Source organism: Aptenodytes patagonicus, chromosome 20, assembly GCF_965638725.1.
Source record: "Aptenodytes patagonicus chromosome 20, bAptPat1.pri.cur, whole genome shotgun sequence".
NCBI classification, from domain to species: domain Eukaryota; kingdom Metazoa; phylum Chordata; class Aves; order Sphenisciformes; family Spheniscidae; genus Aptenodytes; species Aptenodytes patagonicus.
The window spans coordinates 8,838,869-8,866,616 of record NC_134968.1 but is presented as its reverse complement, the minus strand read 5'-3'; the positions used below and the strand labels follow the sequence as shown (position 1 = coordinate 8,866,616).

At 45.3% G+C, this 27,748-nt stretch overlaps 1 protein-coding gene and 1 pseudogene across 1 annotated transcript; one reads left to right on the top strand and one right to left on the bottom strand.

Moving 5' to 3' along the window:
• LOC143169233 (von Willebrand factor A domain-containing protein 5A-like) overlaps nucleotides 1-27,748 on the top strand; it is a 106,102-nt pseudogene that overhangs the window by 31,401 nt on the left and 46,953 nt on the right.
• Nucleotides 219-27,126, bottom strand: PLA2G4C (phospholipase A2 group IVC). The gene is made up of 10 exons (XM_076356463.1): nucleotides 27,049-27,126; nucleotides 19,901-20,017; nucleotides 18,551-18,693; nucleotides 16,543-16,741; nucleotides 16,155-16,272; nucleotides 14,554-14,694; nucleotides 12,470-12,513; nucleotides 12,128-12,271; nucleotides 994-1,162; nucleotides 219-376 (listed from the first exon to the last, which is right to left on the bottom strand). The coding sequence occupies exons 1-10, from the start codon at nucleotides 27,124-27,126 to the stop codon at nucleotides 219-221; spliced, it is 1,311 nt and encodes a 436-aa protein (XP_076212578.1).

The window sequence follows — 27,748 nt, the reverse complement described above, 5'->3', positions numbered from 1 at the left end:
CACATGATTCACTCCCTAAGAGCACCTTTTGGTTCTTTTGACTATAGAGGAACTTAGAGAGGTAGCTGAGATGGAGAAATCTACATTACAGTTGTCCAGAGCACAGTATGAAGACTAACACCAAATGGCCAAAATGAAAAGTGCAGTGGGGTAAAGTATACTATTTATAGCAATTCATAAATTCATTATCTCGTACTGAAGGAAAAAACCCCTCGCATTCAGAACTCGTTTGTGTGAGAGGAAGACACAATCTGTGTTATCTCTTGCAGAATCTTCTCACTGTTGTTGGATACATTCAACCCTGCTTTCTCAAGGAGATCTTTGATGTCTCCCTCTGGGAAGGTGGGAAACCTTTTTCTGTAGTCTTGTATTTTATCTAGAAAAAAGGTAGACCAGATATGTAAGTAAATGCCGAACAGAAAACTACAAGATCATTCAGGAAAAGCATGGACTTGAGGAAAACATTAATCCCTGAAGATCTGCAAGTTTCACGTACAAGTTCTTTATCACATTAAGATCCTGCTGCAGCCAGTGAAGAGAGAGGAGGAGATCAGTCAGGGTCTGGAGGTGCCTCTTTCATCACCTGCTTAATCAGTTGTCTGAGAAAGGGGGATAAATCTCTCTCTGGACCTGCCTGTTCCTTACCAATAACTATATCCCAGACTTGGTTACTCTGCCTTCTAAATGTGGTGCTTCCCCAGCTCCTCTTTAGTAGAAGGACCACAATCTAATTACACTGGTTTACAGAACAAACCAAGACGACTGTAAAATCCTTATCGCTCAGGACATACGTTGCCTATCTGAGAGGGTGAGTATGTTAATGCCCGTGCAAGCTTCTATCCATTATACGTAGAGCCTGCCCTGTTCCTTGTCTTCTGTGCCCATTTGCGGCAGCAGCGCTGAGTAAAGAAGGACTCTGAAATGCATGGCACTGGAAGTTGAGAATATGAAGTACAAATATACAGAGACAAAGTTGCGTAGAGTGCATGTTACCAGAACAATTCACATTGTTGAAGAGCGGAAAGTGCATGACTGTAGGGCATGACTTGTCTCCTCGGAAAATATAGCAATCAGAAGGGTTGTTCTCATCCATTTCCTGATCCTCTATCTTGGGAAATGGGATAGTGTTTGCCCGGCAGTATGCATCTGTTTTCTTGGTAGTCTGAGACACAGAGAAATTGTATGCATTTTTTAGTTTGTTTGCTTGTTTCTGAACTCCTAGAATAAATCAATCCTATCTCCAGTGATGAAATTGATTGCTACAAAACAATGATGGTTAGTTTCTTAGACTATACTTAATTGTAACATATAATATATTTAAGAGTCTAAGTTTTCCTCAAGCATTCTCTGAGGAACAGACTAAGTCTAGAACAGAAGTGAAAACCAAGCACTCATTTCTGGGGCCACTTCTAGCAAGAACCTTTGTTTAACAAATCACAGCTACGCCCAGAAAGGCAATGTGGCTGATGCGGAAAGATGTCAAAATTAAAGGGATTTGGCATCTATAAAGCAGCCTGAAGACATCACCAGGTTCACAGACTTTCAGAACAAATTTTGCTTTCCAAAGCAACCCCTTCTGTTGCTCTACCACTCTAACAAAATTAAAAACTCGCTGTGTGTCGCTTATGTCGATCTGACTGTCAAAGGGAGACACTAACCCACTTGATTCGAGGCACACATGAACTTTAATGTTGGCTGGATTTTGCATGAAAGCGTTGACTGGGGTAGGCGTTGTGTTGGGAGCTTGCACAAACTGAGATTTTCTGTGGTCTCCCTGAGAAATACTATTCCCAACTGTTCAGGAGTTCAGGGGAAGAAACAACCTTCGAGTCTTTTTCACTCTTCTCTGAATGGGTTTGCAATATTCTGCTCTAGGTGGCACAAGGGTTGTGAACAGCAGACACTTTATGTAAGCTTCCCAGAGTAACTGGGATCTTACACAATTCATTCCAGCAACCCCTCCACAGAGAGTGCACTTCACAACCAAGGTGAAGCTCCAAAGATGGAGCCTTAGGCACTAAGAACACTACTGGCCTCTCCCGTCCACAGGCACTTATTGACACCTTGGTATTTCTGTCACCCCACCAAATTGCCTCGGGGGTTAGATTCTACAGATTTATCCCTTTTCCTTAATCACTACTGGGAAAAGATGGAGTTGTAGTTAAAGACGTGATGACTCTTGCAGCCACAAAAGGCAATCAACCTCTCACAACATCTTCCTGGAATGATATGAAAGAGTAATAATATTTTGAAAGCCTAGCCAGTTCTTTTTAACTCAAGCTACCCAAATTCATCCCCTAGGCAGATATGTTTAAACGGAAGCAATTCCGGAAACAGTATTGTACATTTACCCTCAGTTGTAATGAAATTTGTTTATCAAAGGAGAAAGGAAATGGAGTATATTAGGAGGAAAAAGCCTACACAAAGGGAAACTGAGTAAAATTCTTACAGATACTGATATGAGGTCTCCTCAAAGGTAAAAGAGGTATTTTGCTGTAAATACTGTCTGTCAAAAAGTGTTCTGCCTTCTGGTAGGGGCTTCTCTTACCTCTAATAAGGGTTTCTGCTCTTCTTCCCTGAAGAATTACATTTTCCAAACCCCTTTTCCTTTATTTTTGTTGAGGTGTGAGTTGGTAAGGACCAGATCCTACCCATGGGCCCATGAGCTCCATTTAGTCTCAGGCCTGGGTCTTCAACCCCTACATGAGCTATGTGCTAGGCGCACTGGTCTCCTGCTCAGCCACAGCCATGCCTGTGCCTTAGCCCTCTAGATCTGAGCCCTGACCCAAAGGCTGACTTCCCAGCTTGATCTTGGAATGGTGTCATTGCTATGGACCTGCCCAGCGATCACTGGACTGGTTACCCTCAGCAGACCTGATCCTTACCTGCCACCAATCCTAATCCGTATTGACTTCCCAGATTGACCTTGGACCTGCCTCGTCACAACCAACTTGCTCGATGACTCCAGCCCTTGGTAGAACAGGCTTGTCTCGCTTGGATCCTGTGAAACTGGACACTGGCTGGCAAGGCCCTGCCTTGCCTGCTCTGTTATGCCGCCTGGCTCCCTTTCCCTTAGGAGCAGCTGGCCCTTGGCGGTTAGCTCAGGCCTTCCTGAGCCCTGTGCCAAGCACCATGGAGCCTGGCCCACGCCTGTGCAGGACCTCGCTGCTATGACTCCTCTTGAGGGGCAAGCCTGGCCCTGGGCTCTGATATCCCCACGGTGCCAACCTCCTCCCCATTCCCAGGCTCCTGAGCGAGGTCCTTCCTCAAGCCTGTCAACCCTCCAAGGCTTGCCAGGAGCAGCTCAGAGAATCCCCTGCCCCACCCTCTTCACTTCCAATCCAGCCTGGACCCCGGCCCTCCTTGTAGGCAGCCTGAACATCCCTACCCAACCCCAAATCTCTCGTGCCATGTCCCCTTCCCAGTTCCCAGTCCCTGCCCTGTCTCTGTGACCCCTGAAATAGTCCACTGACAACCACCTGTCGTGGTTTAACTTCAGTCGGCAACTAAGCACCACGCAGCCGCTCGCTCACTCCCCCCCCACCCGGTGGGATGGGGGAGAGAATTGGAAGAGCACAAGTGAGAAAAACTCGTGGGTTGAGATAAAAACAGTTTAATAATTGAAATAAAATGATAATAATAATAATATGATAATAATAATAATAATAATAATAATACACAAAGCAAGTGATGCACAGTACAATTGCTCACCACCCGCCGACCGATGCCCAGCCAGTCCCCGAGCAGCGGCCCCCCCCGGCCAGCTTTCCCCAGTTTATGTACTGAGCATGACATCACATGGTATGGAATGTCCCTTTGGCCAGTTTGGCTGTGCCCCCTCCCAGCTTCTTGTGCACCTCCAGTCTTCTTAGTCAGTAGAACATGGGAAGCTGAAAAGTCCTTGGCTAGTGTAAGCATTACCTAGCAACAACTAAAACATCGGTGCGTTATCAACTTTGTTCTCATCCTAAATCCAAAACACTGTACCAGCTACTAGAAAAGAAATTAACTCTATCCGTGCCGAAACCAGGACAATATCCACCCCTTATTCTATACCATCTGCGTCATGCTCAAGTCTCATATTTTCCAGTACATTTTCATTAATCACCACCCCTTTATATATATATATATATACATACACACACACAGACATATCATTCCCTTCGTCTGTGGGCCATCCCTCTAAAATGTTCGGTGAGTTCATTTAGTCCATGACTTCGGGCTCCATCTGTCATAATAATCTTTCAGGGCAGGAAAAATGGAGATGGTATGTGGTGTTGGATTGTTCCATGTTGAAGTCAGTTCTGGTACCATCATCACTGTGCTTTGCTTGGTTTCACTGAAGCTATTCTTCATTAGTCTGGGTGATTCTTATTGTAATAACATTAGTATGGCATATAATATTATTAGTATGATTAGTATATCTGTGTATTATTAGTATAACTATTATAACTGTAATTAGTACTTAACATCACATAATTCAGATCATTGGCTATTCTCACCCAAAATCAAATCCCCTTGAGGTACACATCGGACTTCCCCATCCTCCCGCATTATCCACCAAGTGCACCCAGGTCCTTGAGCAAAAGCAATCCCACGGATGGGTCTGCCTCTGCCCGAGGCAGGAATAACCCAGACTGTCTTCCCCAGCATATTTTTTATGTGCACTACAGGAACTTTATTCCCATCTACAGTACGTAAAAGTTCTGACTGGGCAGGGCCTGCTCGATTGGCAGATCCCCGAGTGTTGACTAACCAGGTGGCCTTTGCTAAATGCGTATCCCAATGTTTGAACGTCCCGCCACCCATTGCTCTCAGTGTAGTCTTTAACAGTCCATTGTATCGTTCAATTTTCCCAGAGGCTGGTGCATGACAGGGGATGTGATACACCCACTCAATGCCGTGCTCTTTGGCCCAGGTGTCTATGAGGTTGTTTCGGAAATGAGTCCCATTGTCTGACTCAATTCTTTCTGGGGTGCCATGTCGCCATAGGACTTGCTTTTCAAGGCCCAGGATAGTGTTCCGGGCGGTGGCATGGGGCACGGGATATGTTTCCAGCCATCCAGTGGTTGCCTCCACCATTGTAAGCACGTGGCGCTTGCCTTGGCGGGTTTGTGGGAGTGTGATATAATCGATCTGCCAGGCCTCCCCATATTTATATTTCAACCATCGTCCTCCATACCAAAAAGGCTTTAACCGCTTGGCTTGTTTGATTGCAGCACGTTTCGCATTCATGGATAACCTGGGCTATAGTGTCCATGGTCAAGTCCACCCCTCGATCACGAGCCCATCTGTATGTTGCATCTCTTCCTTGGTGGCCTGAGGTGTCATGGGCCCACCGAGCTATAAATAATTCACCCTTATGTTGCCAGTCCAGATCCACCTGAGCCACTTCAATCTTAGCAGCCTGATCCACCTGCTGGTTATTTTGATGTTCTTCAGTGGCCCGACTCTTGGGTACGTGAGCATCTACGTGACGGACTTTTACAACCAGGTTCTCCACCCGGGCAGCAATATCTTGCCACAATGCGGCAGCCCAGATGGGTTTGCCTCTGCGCTGCCAGTTGCTCTGCTTCCATTGCTGCAACCACCCCCACAGGGCATTTGCCACCATCCGTGAGTCAGTATAGAGATAGAGCACTGGCCACTTTTCTCGGTCAGCAATGTCTAAAGCCAGCTGGATGGCCTTTACTTCTGCAAATTGGCTTGATTCACCTTCTCCTTCAGCAGTTTCTACAACTTGTCGCATAGGACTCCATACAGCAGCTTTCCACCTCCGATGTTTTCCCACAAGATGACAGGACCCATCAGTGAACAGGGCATATTGCTTCTCATTTTCTGGTAGTTCATTATACATTGGGGCCTCTTCAGCACGCGTTACCTCCTCCTCTGGCAATATTCCAAAATCTTTGCCCTCTGGCCAATCCATGATCACTTCCAGGATTCCTGGGCGACTGGGGTTTCCTATTCGAGCCCGTTGTGTGATCAGTGCGACCCACTTACTCCATGTAGCATCAGTTCAATGATGTGTACAGGGGACCCTCCCTCTGAACATCCAGCCTAGCACCGGCAGTCGGGGTGCCAGGAGGAGCTGTGCTTCAGTGCCGATCACTTCTGAAGCAGCTCGAACCCCTTCATATGCTGCTAATATCTCTTTTTCAGTTGGAGTACAGCGGGCCTTGGATCCTTTGTATCCCCGACTCCAAAACCCTAGGGGTCGACCTCGAGTCTCCCCTGGTGCTTTCTGCCAGAGGCTCCAGGTAGGGCCGTTCTCCCCGGCTGCGGTATAGAGCACATTTTTTACCTCTTGCCCTGCCCGGACTGGCCCCAGGGCTACTGCATGAACTATCTCCCGTTTAATTTGTTCAAAAGCTTGTCGTTGCTCAGGGCCCCATTTGAAATCGTTCTTCTTCCGGGTCACTTGATAGAGAGGGTTTACAATCAGACTGTAATTTGGAATGTGCATTCTCCAAAAACCCACGACGCCTAAGAAAGCTTGTGTTTCCTTTTTGCTAGTTGGTGGAGACATGGCTGTTATTTTGTTGATCACATCCATTGGGATCTGACGACGTCCATCTTGCCATTTTATTCCTCAAAATTGGATCTCCTGTGCAGGTCCCTTGACCTTACTTTGTTTTATAGCAAAACCGGCCTTCAGCAGGATTTGGACTATTTCCTTCCCTTTTTCAAAAACTTCTCCTGCTGTGTTGCCCCACACGATGATATCATCAATGTATTGCAGGTGTTCTGGAGCTCCACCCTGTTCTAGTGCAGTCTGGATTAGTCCATGGCAAATGGTAGGGCTGTGTTTCCACCCCTGGGGCAGTCGGTTCCAGGTGTACTGAACGCCCCTCCAAGTGAAAGCAAACTGTGGCCTGCACTCCGCTGCCAAAGGGATTGAGAAAAACGCATTAGCAATATCAACTGTGGCATACCACTTGGCTGCCTTTGACTCCAGTTCGTATTGAAGTTCTAGCATGTCTGGCACAGCAGCACTCAGCGGTGGCGTGACTTCATTTAGGCCACGATAGTCTACTGTCAGTCTCCACTCTCCATTAGACTTCCGCCCTGGCCATATGGGACTGTTAAAGGGTGAGCGGGTCTTGCTGATCACTCCTTGGCTCTCCAGTCGACGAATCAGCTTATGGATGGGAATCAGGGAGTCTCGGTTGGTGCGATATTGCCGCCGGTGCACTGTGGTGGTAGCAATTGGCACTTGTTGGTCTTCGACCTTCAGCAACCCCACAACAGAGGGGTCCTCCGAAAGACCAGGCAAGGTGGACAGCTGTTTAATTTCCTCCATCTCCAAGGCAGCTATACCAAAAGCCCACCGGTACCCTTTTGGGTCCTTGAAATACCCTCTCCTGAGGTAGTCTATGCCAAGGATGCACGGAGCATCTGGGCCAGTCACAATGGGGTGCTTCTGCCACCCATTCCCAGTTAGACTCCCTTCGGCTTCCAATACAGCTAGCTGTTGGGATCCCCCCGTCACCCCAGAAATACAGATGGGTTCTGCCCCTCTATAGCTTGGTGGCATTAGGGTACAGTGTGCACCGGTGTCTACCAGAGCCTTATACTTCTGTGGGTCTGACGTGCCAGGCCACTGAATCCACACAGTCCAGTAAACCCGGTTGTCCCTTTCCTCCCCCTGGCTGGAGGCAGGGCCCCTCTAATCCTCATCACAGTACTCATTTCTCATTTCTTGTACGTACGGGTCAGAAGTTTCTTCATTAAGATCAAGAGTAAGATCAGCCCTTCTACTCTCTCTGGGGAACTGCCCGCTGGAAACTGGATACCCTTCTCCATGGTGGCCCACTTGCTTGGGCGACATATGACAACTTCCTTAATGGGATACCTTTCCTTCACGCTTGACAAGAGTCGCCTCCAAAGGCTGAGGATACGTGTCCCTTTTCCAATTGCTTTATCAATGCCCCCTTCCCTAGAAAGGGATCCCAGCTGCTTGGCTTCCCTACCCTCTAATTCCAGGCTACTGGCCCCATTATCCCAGCATCGGAGCAGCCAGGTGACAATATGCTCGCCTGGACGACGGCTGAAATCTTTTCGTATATCTCGCAGCTCACTCAGGGATAGAGATCGGGTGGTCACTGCCTCGTTTATGAGTTCTTCCTCTTCCTCCTCCCCGATCAGCGGCCGGCTCTCCTCCTCCCGTTCTCGTGATGGCCCTTCTCCAGGGTACTCGTACAGTTCTTCCTCCGGTTCCCTTTTAGAAGAAGCTTCTTCCTCCCTTACTAAACGAGCCGACTTCCGCTTCCAAAATTTCTTCTTGTGTACAGGGGCGACTGATACCGGCACAGGCTGGTTCTTTGGTTCAGCCACAGGGCCTGTTGCCGGGGTTGGAGTGGTCGCAGTGCATGTCGCCGGGGTTGGAGTGGCCGCAGTGCAAGTGCATGTCACCGGAGTCCGAGTAGCCGCAGGGCCTGTTGCCGGGGTCTGAGTGACTGCAGTGCAAGTGCATGTCACCGGAGTCTGAGTGGCCGCAGGGCCTGTTGCCGGGGTTGGAGTGGCCACAGTGCACGTGCATGTCACCGGAGTCTGAGTGGCCGCAGGGCCTGTCGCCGGGGTTGGAGTGGCCACAGTGCAAGTGCATGTCACCGGAGTCTGAGTGGCCGCAGGGCCTGTTGCCGGGGTTGGAGTGGCCACAGTGCAAGTGCATGTCACTGGAGTCTGAGTGGCCGCAGGGCCTGTTGCCGGGGTTGGAGTGGCCACAGTGCAAGTGCATGTCACCGGAGTCTGAGTGACCGCAGTGCATGTCACCGGGGTCTGAGTGGCCTCAGTGCATGTCGCCGGGATTGGAGTGGCCGCAGTGCATGTCGCCAGGGTCTGAGTGGCTGCAGTGCATGTCGCCGGGATTGGAGTGGCCGCAGTGCATGTCGCTGGGGTCTGAGTGGCCGCAGTGCATGTCACCGGGGTCTGAGTGGCTGCAGTGCATGTCGCCGGGATTGGAGTGGCCGCAGTGCATGTCGCCAGGGTCTGAGTGGCCGCAGTGCATGTCGCCGGGGTCTGAGTGGCTGCAGTGCATGTCGCTGGGGTTGGAGTGGCCGTAGTGCATGTTGCCCGGGTTTGAGTGGCCGCAGGGCCTGTTGCCGGGGTCTGAGTGGCTGCACGGCCTGTCGCTGGGGTCGGAGTGGCCGCAGGGCGCATTGCCCGGGTCTGAGTGGCCGCAGTGCGTGTCGTTTTACTGTCAGAGCCAGAGACCTTCCCTTCCCTTTGAGGGCACTGAATGGTGTTGAACAGGGCTCGGTAGGCATGGGCCAGGCCCCAGCACGTTGCAATGAGCTGCATCTCTCTGGAGTTGCCAGGGTGACAGCATACTTTTTCCAAATATTCTACTAACTTTTCAGGATTCTGCACTTGCTCAGGGGTGAAGTTCCAAAACACTGGGGGTGCCCATTGGCCTAGGTACTTGCCCATCTTGTCCCACACACCCTGCCACTCATAATTATTCAGCCTTGGGGCAGATCTCTGGATGATATTCTTAAATTGCTTACCAACTTTAGACAAAACCAAAACAGTATTCCCAAGAAGTATTAATAGAAGTATCTTAACTGCCCAAGGATGTTCAAAATACTGAAAAATTACTGTAATGAAGGAGGAAACATCATAGAAGAAGGTAGTGACCCTGCCATTCTGTATTTCCTCCGTAAAAAAACTCTCAGAAAAGTTACTGCAATTGCTAGTTGTCTCCACGAAATGGTCTCCGTGGTACAGTAACGGCTTCATTGCGAAGTTTACATACCACACTAACGTCAAGGTCAATGTTCTAAAAACAAACCTCACAAGCGAGACATTACTATTCACTGCACACCACAGCAAACTGCAAAACCCAACACCAATCTTTAACATGTACAGCAGGAAAAAGAGCGCGATGCAGATTATACAAATCAATATCGAGAACAGAGAAACCAACATTGTGACCCACAACTACTAACAGATATAAGTTCTTTAATACACTCCGGTTAACCTGTTATTATCTCAAACCCTTCGAGCCCCACGTTGGGCGCCAAAAAGGACTGTCGTGGTTTAACTTCAGTCGGCAACTAAGCACCACGCAGCCGCTCGCTCACTCCCCCCCCACCCGGTGGGATGGGGGAGAGAATTGGAAGAGCACAAGTGAGAAAAACTCGTGGGTTGAGATAAAAACAGTTTAATAATTGAAATAAAATGATAATAATAATAATATGATAATAATAATAATAATAATAATACACAAAGCAAGTGATGCACAGTACAATTGCTCACCACCCGCCGACCGATGCCCAGCCAGTCCCCGAGCAGCGGCCCCCCCCGGCCAGCTTTCCCCAGTTTATGTACTGAGCATGATGTCACATGCTATGGAATGTCCCTTTGGCCAGTTTGGCTGTGCCCCCTCCCAGCTTCTTGTGCACCTTCAGCCTTCTCAGTCGGTAGAACATGGGAAGCTGAAAAGTCCTTGGCTAGTGTAAGCATTACCTAGCAACAACTAAAACATCGGTGCGTTATCAACTTTGTTCTCATCCTAAATCCAAAACACTGTACCAGCTACTAGAAAAGAAATTAACTCTATCCCTGCCGAAACCAGGACACCACCTCAATGAAATCACTCTGCAGCAAGGCCATTCTGAACCCAGACCTCCCAAGCATGAGGACGCACTTTGCTGGGATGGAAGACTACTGTCAGTGTCCTGAATGCACTAATAGGCCTTAACGGTCCTGGGGCCTCCACCCATACCCTTCCCATTGTCCCAGGGGCTTCACTGATGTTGTACAAGTAGCAGTGGTCAGCTCAGCCACAGATGTGTCTGGCCGTGGACTCCATTGATCCACACCCTGACCCACGGACTGACTTCCCAGCTTGACCCTGGACCTGCCTTTTCACCATGGACGTGCCTGATAATCTGGGCTCCCGATTGACCCTGTCTGCCAATCTTGGACCTGCCCTGCTTGTCTCTCTCAGGTGCTGCAGGGCTGGACCCTGGCTGGTGAGGCCCCTGCCCTGCTGGTCATGTTATTGAGCTTGGCTCCCTGTCCCTTAAGGAGGAGCTGGCCCTTGCTGCTCCCTGACAATCTTATTTGTAGTCAAACGGAAATGGGCACTTGAAAAGATCAGTTAATTTTCAATGCCTACTGTAAGATGTCCAAAGGAGCCAGAGCCTCCAGATGCAGCTGCATCCACTGTCCCTAAAGTGACCACACTGAAAATACCCAGAGAAGCAGCAATTTGAGATATCCTAGCACACTTAAAATTCTTATGAGACACTAAAATTCATCAAGTCCGAAAGAAATTCCAAATCAAACACTAGGTTTGAAAGGAACACAAACTATAGCAAGGAATGGTGATAGTTTTGTATAGTGTCCTTCCCCCACCTAACTCCCCTGACAAAATAGAAGACTTCAGAGCTAGAAACACGGAATAAGAAAAATAAAAATAATTGTAAACAATCTCTGATATGCTCACTGTAGAGGGATTTTTTTCTGGTTTTTTTTTAGAGTGCATCCTTTCCTTAATTTTTGTTACCTGAAAGTTTAACAACTTCCTGTTGTTTCCATTCTTTCAAAAAGTTCCATTCAGCACCTGAGTCTCTAGGAAATACCCCTGCTTTCTGTCATCTTTGAGACTGGCTGCATTTCTGCTCCTTTCTTGCCTCTGGGAATTCCCAGCCTCCGCAGCTGCTGCAGGCTTTTTGCTGGTGAGACTGTCATTTCCTCATTCTGCTCACCAGGATGAGGTTCTCTTTGATGAATGTCATCAACTGCCCTTAAGGAAGGAGTAATATCACTCACCCACAGAAAAATTCTGGTCAGCCCTAAGGAAAAAAGGGAGGCTAAGAAATTTGTGAGCTTTCCCCCTGATGCACCCTTGATAGCCTGACAGCTTGATAACCTTGGTAGGTTATCATACGATACCTGTGAACAAGACAGACAAAATGGCTCACGTTCTACAAGTATCTGTTTCTGCCAACTGCCTAGAAAAGAAGCCCAAACAACGTGATGATCAGCGTACCAACCTGTCAGAATCTGTTCAGACATTTCTTCAAAAATTGCTTTGACAATGATTGTAATGCATGTCTGCAGTCCCCAGCCCAATGACCCCAAAGGAGGTTCTCCAAAGCCATACCCACACATGTACCTCAAAAGGATCTCCAGAGCTGAAATCAAAGGAAATGATCAGATCTGTTTTCCGCTGTGCTCGAAGGACCAGAGGATAGGCAGAATTTATTGCCAGGCCAGCGTCAATCAAAGAGATGATTTTGGTTTTGACCAGGTAAGAGGGCTGATCCAATGAAAAAAGGCAATGAGATTTCATAAAGACATATACGAATACATATATGTAGACACGTGACCAGCCCCAAAAGAATCCATTGGTCTTCACTGATGATGCACCCCAACAATGTATTGAGACCTGCCTCTCCTGCCCAACCAGACGTCCAACCGTATTCTGACAAGAGGAATCCAAATCCCTCTGACCTACCTCTCTCTGACTGTGGTCAGTTGCAGACCAGAATTCCTGATGCGCTTTTGGAAAGCCACGAGGTCACACCCCTAGAATTATGCACCCACAGTTTTAAGATAAGAAGATCTTTGAGCAGAAAAATGAACGCATGAGCCAGCTAGAGATCATGACACCTACCTGCAGTTGTCTAAATGCAGGTTTCTACTTACACGCTAGGTGCCAAAGCTTCCATTATCATCAGTGAACATCCAGCTAGGGGAGGCAATGGAATCTAGAGACCAATGTTACTGCTCATGCAACAGGAGCACAACTCAATTTCATAAACTTAGCTGTCCAGTTCCAACTCCTTCGGTTACTTCTTGTGTCCTCCAGGTTCTCTTCCAAAAGGGCACAGGGGTCCTATAGGTTTTATTTTGTGTCTTCCAACTTAATGCTGTTGTCCCTTGTACACAAGGGCAGCTTGTGTGACATTAGATGCTTGTGTTTATGTGACAGAATTGAGCTTATATATCTGCAATGATGTTGCAGATCTGGATTCCAGTAGTGTGAAATAATTCTGTTTATGACTAGTTTATTCGCTGCCCATAAGGGAATGCTGTTAACAAAGGGTGGATCCTGGGAAGGAAAGCTATCTGACTCGCTGTTTTAAGAAGGTAAATGGCAAAGACAGTTTTCTTGGTTTAACATCACACAAACACAGCATAAAAGCTCTGCTAAACCCCATGCATTCTGCCCCCTAGATCTAGTCGGATACCATAACCACTCTGTATTTTCTGAATATAAACAAATCATAATTTCATTGGATTTTCTGACGGCAGTTGTAAAGGAAGTTATTAGTCGTTCCCCATTTCCAGGTCAAGGCACATTGGATTGTTTTAAGCACCATCCTACCAACATCCCACACTGAGCCTGGGAAGAGACAATACAATTCAGAACATAGCTGAATCTAGAGAATGTCACTTTTCGACTGGTGCGACAAAATCTGGGGGAGATGGGTGGTGGTAGAAGAAATATGTGCAGACAGTGTACAGCCAGCCTTGCGGGCCAAGGCCCGAGCGCTTCAGAAGAAGAGGAACCATGCTTTCCACTGCTTCAAACAATTAACATTAAGCAATGGAATCTTAGTACAGCTGAAACAGATTTGAGTAAGCCGCTCAGGGCACAAACTATACAGAACTTGGGCCCTAGACCAGCTGGCATATTCCCAAGCTTGAGGCTCACAGGCTCTGGAGTGGACTGATTACACCAGCGCTGTCCAAGAGTGAGGCCTGATCTTTCCTGGGCCTCTTACAGCATTCTTGTGATTCAGAGGGATTGTTATTTCTCTTCACCTTCTTTCCAGCTGAAAGGGCCCTGAATAAAATGAGAGCCATGCTACAGCTTGGTCGAATGACCTGTACGAGGTGGGGGACGTTAGCTGAAAGCCATGAGAGCACCAAGAGATCATGTGAGAGAATGTGAGAAGACCAGCCCAGTGAAAGAGTTTGGAGGACTGTACTGTGCAGACAGAGACAATCCAGGCCTCATCTGTGAACACACTCCTTGGAACAGGCATTGGAGAGAAAAAAGACTTGTCTGCAATGTCCAGATTTAGTCTCAGAGTACCAGTCAGTTCACTCCAGAAGGAACTGGCCAAAACCTGCCCATACCCTGGGGCTGATGGAACGAGCAGAGCCCTGGATCTAAACTTTGGACCTGAACTGAAACAGAGTGAAACAAATCAGCAAAATAAGAGCTACCAGTCCTCACAGTAGGATGTATCGAATTTGGGAAGTGTTTCTCCCTGTAAAGTGAACATGCTGGGATTATAGAATATTTAGACATCCAGGCTGGAACTATTTTATTAACTTCAGTAGTCTACAGTGTAGGTCCCTAACTTCCCAAAACAACCACAGAAAATTGGTCAATGTAGACAGTGGAGTGTAGACAGGCATTCAGGTGTTCCAGTTTGAACATTTAAAGTGAGACAAACTGCTCTCCAGAATTCATATACTACTATGCATGCATTCATGGAATAATAGATGCATTCTTGTTACCTACAGAAAGATACAGAACAGCTAAACCTGTATTTTCTTCTACAAAGCGGAATTAGGAAGATTTACCTTGCATGTAACAAATGTGTTTCTTCTTCTTCTTTTTCTTCAGCTTACCCTTCTCAAATTCACTTCCAAAGTGTTTGGTACTCACAAAAGCACCCAAGGCAGCATATCCATCCTCATGTGGAGTGAATTCAAACCAGGTCCCTGAGAAAAATCAAACAGCTTTGTCACTCAGTATTGGGAAGCATAGCTGACCTCACTGTCCCAAAGTAGCATTTTGGTTGTCTTTCTCCTCCTTTCTAAAATCCTCTGATATTAGCTGACAAAGGTGAATTGGCATATGGGGAACAAACTTAGTCGTAAGCGTCCTACCACCTGCTCTTCAATATGCTGTTGGTATCCTTCCTGTCTTGGCCTCCAGCTGCCACACCAGAAAGGTCTTGGTTTCCCACAGATCATGTGTCACATTGTACAGCTCTGTGCAGATCTCTCAGATGTGTTAGACATCTCAAGGGCCTCTCAATGCTTATGCATAGGTGACAGAGTCTGCCTGCCGTAGCACTCTTTAGGGTCGATGAAGAGAAGAGATTGGGCTTGATTCAAGTACCCACAGATATGTAACTAGGAACCCGTGGTACCTAGGGACCTATGGTGAACGGAGTCATCTGCATGGGGCCAACAGTTATGACACAGGACTGAAATAACACTCATACCCTTTTAGAAAAGTAGGGGAAGTAGGCAGAGTATGGTAAGGCATCTCAAATGGAACCACAGGCCTCTGTGTGGACAACTGAATCAAGTCTATTTGCTCCAGAGAGGGATCAATTATTTTAACAGGTATGGAAAATAAAATTTGATAGCAATGGTGAAACTTTTTGTTGGTTGTGACTATTATCCCGCACCCACCTGCCCAAACTGCAAAGCCACCTACTCTTCATTTCATAATCCCTTCCTTGATCACACTTCCTTTCCAGAATGAAGTTTCCAGTTCTCACTCAGACCTTCCAGGATTATCACAATTCCAGGCCAGCTTGTGCTTTATAAATCAAGTCCCATCACCTTAAATCAAAGCCTACCGTCGGTAAGTGGAAGGAGACGATCTGTCCTCTGTGCAAGTAGGGATAGGAGGGACAGTCAGAGTTTTAAACTGTAGTGAGGGAAAAGTCAGTTTAATGGGACAGGGTAAAAGTAATTGTTTGAAAGTAAACTTCTCCATGTGAAGGCCATCTCCCTAACTACTGAAAAAGGATATAGTTGCCTAGTTCAGTTTCAGAAGCACTGGATTATTTTGGAACTCCACATAGGGCTGACAGATGTGATAGAGCATTTACAAGAGATCTGCACCCTGCTGAACACTCAGATGGAGGCCAGGGAGATCTATGATGGCACTAAATGCCTGTATTCAGGCTTCTACATTTTGACGATCTATTTTATTGACATTATATTTAATCTGTTTAGCCCATTCTATTCTAGGGATGCCTCACCTTATCCTATCATGAAAGGCACTTCTACCAAATGTGATTTGGCCCCTGGAAGTGCCTGTTTTTCTCCATTGTCTATAAACAAAGACATAGGCTGACAAACTGCAATTGGATGTCAGCACAGTTAATGCCTGCCAAGGAACCTGATGCATGGTATTTAACACATAGGAGCCCATATTTTACCTGGAAAGTTTCCACCTTCCTCACTCAGTTTTTCCTTATCCACTGCTGCATAAATCGGGTAAGGGTTTATTCCAGTCTCTGAGGCCTCCTTGTGGTCAGCCAGCTCATTCTCATCAAACTAGAAGGTAAGTATGGACTTCGGAAGGAACATAAAATGCCCCTCCCCTCTGCTACAACACTGAGGACAGCCCCACTTAGGAGACTGGATTAACCAAGGAGTTGGATTAACGGCTTCTACCTTTCCATATCTAGAGATAAGATGTCATGCTCTAAAATATTGTTTCAATTTATACAGCTCCTCAAAAAAACACCCACCGAGGTCAAATGTAGTTGCAATTACTCTGAGATCTTCAAAACACTCCCAAGGTGTTTGCAGTGAGCTTCTTACCTGCTGCAGTATTTTGTGTACAAGACAGGAGGCCCAGAAGTCAGTGAGTGAGTAAAGTTCATCTTTTGATGACTCCTGTAGGGATTCTACTGCTTTCATAGTATTCCAGGAGAAATTACTGAGGTTTTTGCACAGTTCCTTTTCCAAGGACATCAGATTTTCTGACCATTTCCCATCTCCATACAAGAGGGACGTGCACCTTTTAAAGAGAAAGGCAAGTCCTATCTCTAGCATAGGGGAAAGTGAATGGGACTTTGCTTTTTTTGTTTGAATCTGCATGCAGATACAGGAGTGTCTTTAAAAATGTATGGGAGGAGGAAGAAGTCCCAGGCTTCTACAGAAGCAAGGCACTTTACATCATAGAAAGGTGTCATTATTCCTTGACCACTTACATCCCAGCTGCATACTGATAACATCATTTAATTAGTTAGATGAGCTGAAGCTGGATTTCAGCTGGGTACGTGCCATATATTAAGGGTAAATTGCTGCAGGAATACAGGTTTTGCAGCTAGCATTAGTGGGAAAGATGCGAAATCTGCCAAGACACAAATAATCTATCAAAGAGCTCAGAACAAACGTAAACACGTAGAATGTTTCACATTGTGTCATCATTTTGCTCTAGAGGCTTGTGACCTTTTTTTGTCTGTTATTAGGACCAATAAATCTGGTACACTTACTGAGTGACATCATCTCCTACTAAACTTACAGTTCTCAGCTCATGCTATCTACCTGCAGAGTTGTAAAGGCTCAGTCTATTCCAAGACCAACTCCACAGCTTAATTCAGGTATAAATTAAGGTGTACAGCATTACCTTCTTCATCTAGAGCAGCATGTGTCTTGACTCTGTGCAAGGAAGGAGATGTTCTGGATTACTGCAGACATGGTACCTAACCATAGACAGTGACAGTTGAGGTGGACTGAAATGTCCAAGACTTCCACCCTCATGCGGCAGACAATAACACAAGATCTGTGAAAGACCTGTGTCCTCTTGAACCAGCTGCTGAAAACCAGACGGGATTTCCTGCTAGGGCATCTGAACTGTCACTGGAAGTCTGTCTTTAGAGAACATAAACCTATCCCCTTCAGTAAAATGGAAGGAGAGGTGTGTACGTCACATACAGATACATGTACTGAGACGTCTAAATTTAGACAGAGTTCTATCCTTACAGGGCAGGTGTCTGTATGTGACCTGTAAGCTAGACTCCCTTCACAGTCACTTCAGTGTAACGACCAATCCTGGCATGTCATTGACATGCTGCACGTGGGCCCTAAGGTGAAATGGCTCATGTTCCTGAACGTCATTTCTTTTCTTTGCACATAAGGTAAGCCTAAAAAAGTAGATGAAGTATCAACATTCAAGACCATAACCATACATACATAATGCATTTAACCTGCCACAAGGATGAGTGACATCACCACAGATTTGGCAGATTTGATGCAGTACGTGCAGGAGACCCGGTGGTCTTCCAAACTGCTAGGGGGCCGGCAAAGTAAGTACCTGAAATGGCACGAGGTATTTACATTTAGGCACCTGGCTCGCTCCCATACACTTGAGAGATGTAGCTTAGTGGCATGGGCACCTCTTAAATATACCACAGCCTCTATTTAAACAAGCCTTGGTGTTCTGGGTAGTATGCTACCTAGAAGTTTTCAACGCTTTCCTGGCTGCTTACCCCTTTTCTGCTCCCCACGGCCTGTAAACAGGGGGAATTGCCTGCCTCAGGAGGTAAGACCAAATGGCCAAGTGAGCTCTTTATTTGAATCACCATTGAGAGGCGCTAATTTCTTCCTCTCTGGGGGTGAAAGGTCAGTCTTGCTGAACTGTAGTTAATGTCACAAATATTCCCTGTGCCTCCCACCATTGCACAGGCAAGTGTCTCACCTACCGCTGGGTTCATCCGTTGTGAGCCCAACAGGGAGTTCTGAACAGTGATGAAAGTGTCGGATTGCCATTGAATCTATGGAGCAGGAAAAACATTTGCAATCACACCAGACAACAGGCACCTACCAAGTGGATCCTGACACGCCACACAGATACATGACAGCATCCAAGAAATTCTGATTCTTCAGCTCCACCAAGGTTCCTAGCAAGGCTATCATGGCACACAGGCCTCCGCCTGATCCCAGAACAACAATATTAGGCACATTATTCTGCAGAGTGGAAGACAGAAAACATATTTCTTTTAGAGCAAAGGCTTAACAAACAGACAGGGATAAAGGCTATTGCAATTCTCACTTGACCTGCTTCCTCGCTTTAGGACACATTCCACAATATGCCTCTTTTCCCCTATTTCTCTTTTTCTTTTACATCACAGTCACAGAATGGGTTCTCTTTTGTATTGTGCTATCACTTGTCTTCCTGGTACCGAAATTTGTTGTGGCTGTGTTTCTGTGCTGTAGCTTCAAAATATAAATAAATCTTGAGCAGTACTCATTGTGTTTCTCTAGTTGTCACCTCTATTCCCTTTTTGTCACCAAGAGCTTTATTTTTTCCCAAAAAAAGCAAGGTAGAACTATTACAGCCAGCCACAGAAATTTCTCAAGAAACAGGTTGTACTGGATCTGGCTGGAACAGAGTCGACTTTCTTCACAGCAGCCCATACGGTGCTGTGCTTTGGATTTGTGGCTAAAAAGGTATTGATAGCACACCAATGTTTTGACTGTTGCTGAACAGTATTTTCCCCCTGTCCCGTGGGAGAGGGGAGTGAGCGAGCAGCTCTGTGGGTGTTTGGCTGTTGGCCAGTGTCAACCCACCATGCATGCCATGAGGGTAAAATGAGCATGGAGTCAAAGAAAGATGTGTGCAGAGTTGTATTGTATGCCTGTGGTCACGGCATATGAAAAAGCATAGGGGCCAGTGTTCCTGTATCGTGTATGTGATGGTGTGCATCTGAGGATGAAAGGGTTCAAAGGTAGAAATGAATGTGTGCACAAGAACGCACAGAGAGATTAGAGAGGTGTGTGTGTGCACGCTTATTAGGATACAAACACATTCAGGCGGTTAACTGTGCGTGTCTTCCAAATGGTGCATATATATTCATATACACACTTACATATAGATTTATAAAAATATAAATATATGCAAGGGCAAGTCGATGAATTAATTAATTAGCTGATAAATATAGGAATTGTTGCTGGAAATTCCACTGAAAATTCAGTGTCCCACTCCCTTTTTTCTCCTTGGAAATTCCCAGCCGGAATCCTTTTCCCAGCAGTGGACAGAAAGTCTGCTCTGGAGAACTTGTGATGACAGATGATGCTTCTTAGGGACTGGACCTCACTTCAGATGGCGCTCTGTGTGCCATTCACATCACTGGAGTGTTAGCCTTCTTTCCTTAATAGGACTGTCAGTGCTTACCTGGTCACAATGAATCCCAAGTTTTTTCAGACACATCAGTACTTTTTCTCTTCTCTTCTGAGTGGCTTTTATCTCACCTTCTGAGAGATCGGGAGACAGACGGACTTCACTGCCATCCTGCCATAGAAAGTGAAACACATTCACGGTAAGACTATTTCTCACTGCAAGAAAATCAACATATAGGATCCATACAGACAACGCAGCTTTCTACAGACTAGCCGGTGTTCACTCTGAGTCAATGCCCAACAGCATCGTAAAGAAGATCAGGGAACTCATTTTTGTGTTACACTTCAAATACAGGATGAAAGAGGCAGCATTTATGAACCTAATAAACAAAGTGAAGAGGAAGGAACACAAACAAAAATTTCAGTTCTTCCAGACTAAAAAGTCCTCAAACTCCTGACTGAACAAAACAGTCCATTTTCTAAAAGGAAACGTTGTTTTGCTTGCTAGCAGTTTTTCACAATTAGTAACCGCAAATCTGAAATATTTTTTCTTCAAATTCAGTGAACTTCACCAGTTGATTTCCTTGAGCCAATGGTGTATTTTTCAGTTAAAAACAAATGTCTGACTTGATCTATTGTTCACAGTAGCCTAAGGAATACAACTTTCCTAGGTTTGTATTATAGATCAGGTATATGCCTGTGGCAGCATTCACCTCACTTAACCTTGAACTTCAGCCTGAAATCTGCAGTCCCCTGAACATCCTTAAACATCAGTGGAGAGCAAGAAGTGCTTCTAGAATACGACTCCTATACCATATTTCAGACACCCCAGAGGTGCCTGTTTAACTCCACTATGAAATGCATTCGCGACTAGCTCATATATAGAAATCTGTAATGCAGATGTTTGAAGTCAGGTGAGATGAATCCTACCCTTGTTCTGATTCATCTCCTGGAGGATCCTCTTTAGCTATCATCTAGAGAGGAAGTCTCAACAAATTGAAGTTAGTCCTTGCAAATACTTTGCAGAGTAGTATTAGTATGAAGCACATAGAACATCCATTTTATAAGACAGTCATGACACAAGGGTCATAGAATGTGGACAATGAAGCAGCCAGAAGAGGAATTAAGAGATAGAGGGGAAACACAGGGGAGGAAGAGCACACCTTGGTAGCCATTGAGATATCTGTCTTTGCTTCCGGGAGACCTGGTGAAAAGGGAATGCATACCAATGTCTTAGCTCAGAGTAACTTTCAAACTGCAGAGGAGCTGAATTTATTTTCCTACTACCCTCTTCCAAAGTAAAAAAAAAAACAACCAAAACTGTTTAAAAGAAGGACTGAGTAATTATCATATTGCATCATACTAGTCATCACCTAGGATTAATGATTCGCAGCCTGAGGGCTTTGCCTGCTCCACCTTGTCAATATTGCCAATATTGCCGCAATTTCCATATGCTAGCATATGAATATGAAATGTTTGATGCCAAAAGGATTTATAAATATTGTGTATATCCAAAGGCAATCAGATGACCATCATTAGCCTAAACAGTTACACTACCATTGGCAGTTACTTCTTACTTGACTCAGTCTGATTTGATAACATATATGAAAAAGCTGTTTCAAGTTTCCAGCATTCTGCTTCCCGAGGGGAGAATGGAAGCTTCCTGATACAGGCTGAATATCCCTTTGGCCTAACACCCAGCTGTTAACAACCTAACCTCAAGAAACAGATAAAGAGTAGTCTTATGGGTGTGTGCTTGTGTGTATAAAACAAATGGCAATATTCTAGTTCCCTGTAAGTGCTGAATGCTAAGTGCAACGTTCATTATGCGCCTGCCCAGTTCCTAACGTCTCAATCAGAATTTAGAAGGCCACTGCTACTGCTATCTGATAGAGGTTTAGTCCCAGTATGGCCATGCTTCAATATTCTTTTTTTTCCTGGTATCATGACTCGTTTTCTGAACTGCAAGTATGGGCCCTCCTTAATAGCAAAGATGGAATACTTTGCCAACCGGTATATATCCTAGTTTATTGATCACAGACAACGGCTGGGATGGCACCAGTGTAAAACAACATCCACCTAATTCCTCCTTCCACCATTAGAGATGAGCTTCGGACACAGGTTAATGCTTTCCAGTTCCAGTAGTGTCTAAAGCACTAGACAGTTATGCCGGTGTCTCCTGTTTTATGCCCACAGTCTCAGAAAACGCCTATGCAAACTGAGCCCTGAGTGCCCAGCACAGTGTTCAGCAAGGTCAGTAACTATAATAAGTGGAGAACAACAGATGCATAATTCAGATAAAGTGAGTTTTCCTTTGGCAGATCTTAAATAAAAAACATGCTTGTTTTCCTCCTTTGATTATGTAAGGAACATAAATATCTCAATGATTCTATGTGAACAAAATAATTTTCTTGGGATCAGGCACTTAGTGAAAAAGTAACCAAAATGGATATATGGGAAGGGCAATTAGATGACAAAGTCAATGGTTATGTGAGTTTGTGCCTTATTTCTGTGTACTAAAAATTCTCCCTAACATGAAGTCTATATATTTCATCTTTACTATTCTGTCAAAATTGGCCAAGCGTTAAATGTTGTGATATGAACTTTAAGTGTTGTGATGAAAACCACCCTCTTTCTCAGATTGATGTTGGTTTTCAAAGTTTTTCACTATTTCCAGAATCTGCAATGGTAAGAAATAGGTCATATGGACAACACAGATAATTTTCCGGTAGGAGGTGGGAGACTATCTTAGAGCCATCTAAGAACACAAATACGTGGTATTACCTCTCCTGACCGGAAGCTTTTGTCCACATTCTAGGATGTGGGAAATAATATTTATGTCACCTCAACAGAGTGCCCTGGATGCCCTTAATTAATTGCATGGATTTCAAAGAATGATGGCTGAATTAGCTAATGAGATTCCCTTGGAACTGTCCCTGTTGAGCTGGAAGGAAAGAAATTAAACAGTTATATAGCATTGCTTTTTCCATTATACCACATATTAAACAGATTTTCCTCATTAATGTGTATATGCATACCAGACTATTAACAGAGAGCTGATGAACAGAGATGTATATCTTACCTTTTAAGGAATTTATTGCTGCTAATTCTTTCACATCGGAATAGTAATGATTCAACAGAAGAGCAAGTGTGTACTTCAGTCTTTGGGGTGGCTTTTTTTCCTGACCACATGAGTTTCTTCAGCAAAGTATCTTGCACCTCGCAAGAAGAAATTCTCCGCAAAAATCACTCTGAACATTTCCAAAACATTATTACTGAACGAGACCTTGCCGTCAGTTGTAAAAAAAGGTCACGCGTCCAGTTCTCTATTTCACAAAACTAGGTTCTACTGAATAACACAAACCATTTGTACCACTGTAACGTGGACCTTGGACCTTATGCCAGTTTGTACCAGTTGGGACAACTGGTCAGGAAGAGAAGCCCTGCTTCTACCAGGCCATGGAATGGACAGTGCCTGAAGCAAAATCTCTGGCCAACGAGAATTATAACCGGAGAATATCATGTTCAAAACCAGAGAATATCATGTTCAACCTGCCTGCCTTTCAGTGATTCAGTGAGACACCGGTGTGGGGGCTGAGTGACCCCAGGATTTCTCCAGGTCTACCCGGAAGAGGAAGAAACCTTCTTAAGAAGATCACCCCAATTCTCTCACGCAGGGTGCCAAGCAAGTGATAAGGTGCTTATCTCCCTCCTTTAAACACATATTAACCTACCAGTCCCAAGCAAGCTGGTGTAATTGTATCAGAGAACCATGTTGCACAGAGGTACCGGGTGGACCTTATACTTGAAAAAGATACCTCACTGAGACTACTCAAGGACCGGTAGAGAAGAACAAGGATATGGCTAACACCGAAACATAAAAGATGATACATTGAGGTACTATTGGTCTTAAATTGCGTGTTTAAGAGACAACAATTACAGACTTATTGCAGAAGACATAAGGAAACTCATCTGGAAATTACAAAAAAACCCAAACAAACAGAGAAGTGACCACGTATCAATTAATACAAAGCTCCTGCCTAGTCTCAGTTTGTCTTTTGTTGATGAAGAGCAACATCGTGACACTGAGTTGAGTTGCTACCATTTTATTCATAAAAGACAGCAGCCCTCTGGTGGGTGCCCATTTTTATGAATTAGCTGCAAAGCAAGTGGCTGCAAAACAGAGAACTGTGAATGGCCAGAGGAGAATGGGGCAAATGAATCCTAACCCCAATGCCCTCACAACATTACCCTGCCATGGCTTGTTGAGCCAGGACTCCTCCCTCATTTCATGTATCCTCCAAGCAGATGTCTGCACAAGAGCTGGAAAGACTCTGCTCCTAGTCAATGGAGAGATTTAGGCATTTTTGGTGCAATTAATCAGAGCTAATTCCAGTTCCACCTGAGAGTAACCATTCTGCCACTGCAGTGCTCTTGGAACAACAGGCTTCCAGCTGCAGTGACAGAGAGGAGTGCATTTCATCTATGGTGTGTGTCAGCCCCACGTGAATGGCTCGGATACCTTAGGGTTCTTACAAGGACACCGTACACTTGACACGCACCCTTAACATTTAGCCAGAAGAACCTCAACCCTTGTGCAAGCATCAATAAAATAAATGAGAAACAACTGCTTTCTTCTGCATTGCCAGGGAGGTGTTTTAAATGCAGGGTTTTTTCATCTGCACACTCTGGAGGGTGTTTCCAACCACAATGGTTGCACTGTTAGCTTGGTACAATTAGGTAGACACTGTACAGATATTCAAAACATGAACATTTTTCCCCCCTTTTCCCTTTGAAGATTGCTGTCAGTCTCCACAGAGAAAGGCAAGACCTCAGATTTATTTTGCTAAGATAAGCTATGGCAGGTGGACGCTAAATTTATTTGCTTAACGTTTAAAATATTCACAATAAGTTTCTTCTCTAGACAGCACAGATATGTTATATACTGACTTCAGGAGGAGGCGCAACTCACTCTGGATCTATCTATTCCTCTCCACTGCCCATAAAAGAACACCTGCAGGCAAGGTTCATCTCATTGTTTAGATACCAGGTTCAGATCCCTGGAGTTCTTTCCAGCCAACATTTCTATGACTGTAACAATCTCAAATACAGAGAAATAATTTCTGAATGCTGAAAGTGAGACCAGGAAATGCCAGAGTAAATACTTCTTATGATTTTTATCCTAGACTTAGCCTTATGCTTTTAAGATCAGCTAACGGCTTGGAGATGCTGCACATTTACACTTCAGTCAACCACAGAATCCTGCGCGGTCCATCCATTCTTTAGTCCCATCTCCTGCCTTCGTGAAGGGCCAGGTATGACGATCCCTGCAAGGCAGTCATTTGGCTGCTCATTTAGAACTTTCTGAAGTAGATTCCTCATTATTCTTTGACAACCCCTTTTCTCCTTCCTTCGTCACCACGCTGCACAATTCCTCCAACTGGAAGGATTTCCGTTCTCTCTCTTACATTGAGAACTCAGTTTTATTGGATCATTCCATCAGAGAACAGATAAAGGAATTCATGACCATTTTCTTTATCTCTCCATGTATAAAAAGACTGGTGCAGGTATGATATTCCCTCCTCTTCCTTTCTATGGCCACAGTCTTCTAGACTAAAACATTCATTCTTCTAATGCTCAATCAGATGGGGTTTCTTGCCTCTTTTTCCTCTCAAAATCGGCAATATATTGCTTTCTACGGATGTGCTTTCCAAGTGAAATTGAGGAACATATCTCGGGAACACCCATGGCTTTTCCAGAGGCTTAGATATCCCAGTATGTTCTTGCTGGGACATTTTATTTTACCGTTTATTTGCAGAAACTTAGCAAGATGTTAGAGAAAGGCTCACGATGGCAAGTTATGCCTAAAAATAGAGCCATTTGGCTAGGTCCCTGTCATTTACCCGTCAGGAATGGTAATCCCCTTACCTCCCAGATGGATGATGATGCGATAATGCATTCTTTGGACCTCATGGGAGGAATCCCCTTCTATTAAAACGTCATCTGCTAAATCCTGATTTGATAATGCAGGGCTATGTCTGAATCCTTGAGGTAATTGGGTAAAAGTGTACTGAATTCCATGCCAAGTGAATCTCTCTTGACCCTCAGGTTTTAAGGGGAACATGAAAATCATATCTTTTAGATCCACGGCAGCCATCCAAGGATGGGACGTTTGCTCTACAGTAAAAACAAGATATGTGATAGATGAGATGGCAGTGTGTAGGGGTCCATTATTTTTATTCAGTTTACCATCAAATGCTGGGTGCCATTAGGTTTACAAACAGGCCACACAGGAGAATCATATGGGGGATGAGCTTTCTGAATAATACTCCGTCGTTCTAAATCCTGAACAAGAGTAGTTACGCCTAGTGTGTCTTTAGGGCTAATACAATATTGTCGTACATGAATCAAGGCACTTTTGGGTAATTCAGGTGTGGCCTGTAATAGACAGTAGAACCCTCAGCTGGTACTTTATCTATAGAGACTGTGGAGTTTTGAATCCGAGGGTTTGGCACCCAATGCCTAATGCAGTACTAATGCATTTTAATATATCCATACCTAATGTATTTAAGGTCCTTACCATCACTATGGGTCTCGGCATTCTTCCGTTTGGCAGGGTCAACTTTATCATAGCTACTGGGAGCTTTTGCCTTTCCCAGTGATCCATGTTATATAAATCCTTTCTTGAGTTATCTGGATCAACCCAGGGGTGTCCCTAGCTTTAATGATCAACCGTTAATGAGGTTCCTGTGTCCATGTGAAAGCGGACAGAATATTTATCATTTACCACCAAAGGTATACGAGGACTTTTACTAATATTAGTTCCAAAAATTTCAGCCACTTCAGGCTGAAACTCCCTGGACTGGAAGTTGGGAGTTCCTCCATTACTTTCCCAAAGCTGGGGGTGGAGCAGCAGATGCAGAAATTTCCTCTAGCACCTTCCCAACATTCAGGCTGCAGGTGCAATCCCTCTCACAGTTATCCTATAGTTTCTGTACAGTGGGTATAAGGAATCTCTCTAACTGTCCTGTCATAAACGGTATTCCTTGGGGGGAGGCCCATAAATATCTCTGTTCTGGATCTCACTCCTGTCTGTCAGGGTGTCTTTTTGTGTGAGACTGATTCCTTTTAACAGGGGTCTTAGAATATTTTGTCCCCATTCTTATTATTCTGACCTCCCTTTGACATTTGGACCATCCTTACCTGCCCTTCCTTTTGATATACCACCTTCTCAGGGGTTCCCAGAAAGGCTGTCCAGTTCTGCAGCCTTTGAGCCATCATGGTGCTCCAGTCATGTGTTTCACTGTGTAACATTAAGGCCAGGCTTTTTGGTCACCCAGGTGCTGCATTTTGCAATAGTTTTGACTTCCCTCCTACTGTTGCTATCATGGACATCATATTCGGGCGTATAACACCTTGCTCATTAAGGACATCCTGGGCAGCCACCGTCAGTATCCCCTTAGCTAGACTGTTGGGAGTATTCTAGGGAGGGGGAAGGTTATAACCTCGTGATCCTTGCAGTTGCCTAAAATCATGCATTATTGAAGATAATAGAGAAAAGGTGTTCTGTCCAGTCCCTGCCCTAGGTTTCTGAAGTAATATCCCTCTTCCCAATAATATTTGACTGGCCTCATTCTGATCAAGAATAATGGCTACAGCAGGACCGTGCCAGCCATCCTAACCAATCCTCAGTTCTTAGCTTCTTCTGCACTGTATGACACAGTGGTCGTAGTAACCTGAGGCAGGGGTGGGGGGTGCATCCTGTGGCTCTGGCAGGGGCTGGAGGTTGTACTGTGGCAGTTTTAATCATAGGGTACAAGAGGGCCACTGGGGTGGCATCTCTTACCTCATATGGGTCAGGCTCAGGTAACAGTGTGGCTGAGGTAGGGGCAAAAGGCCCTGG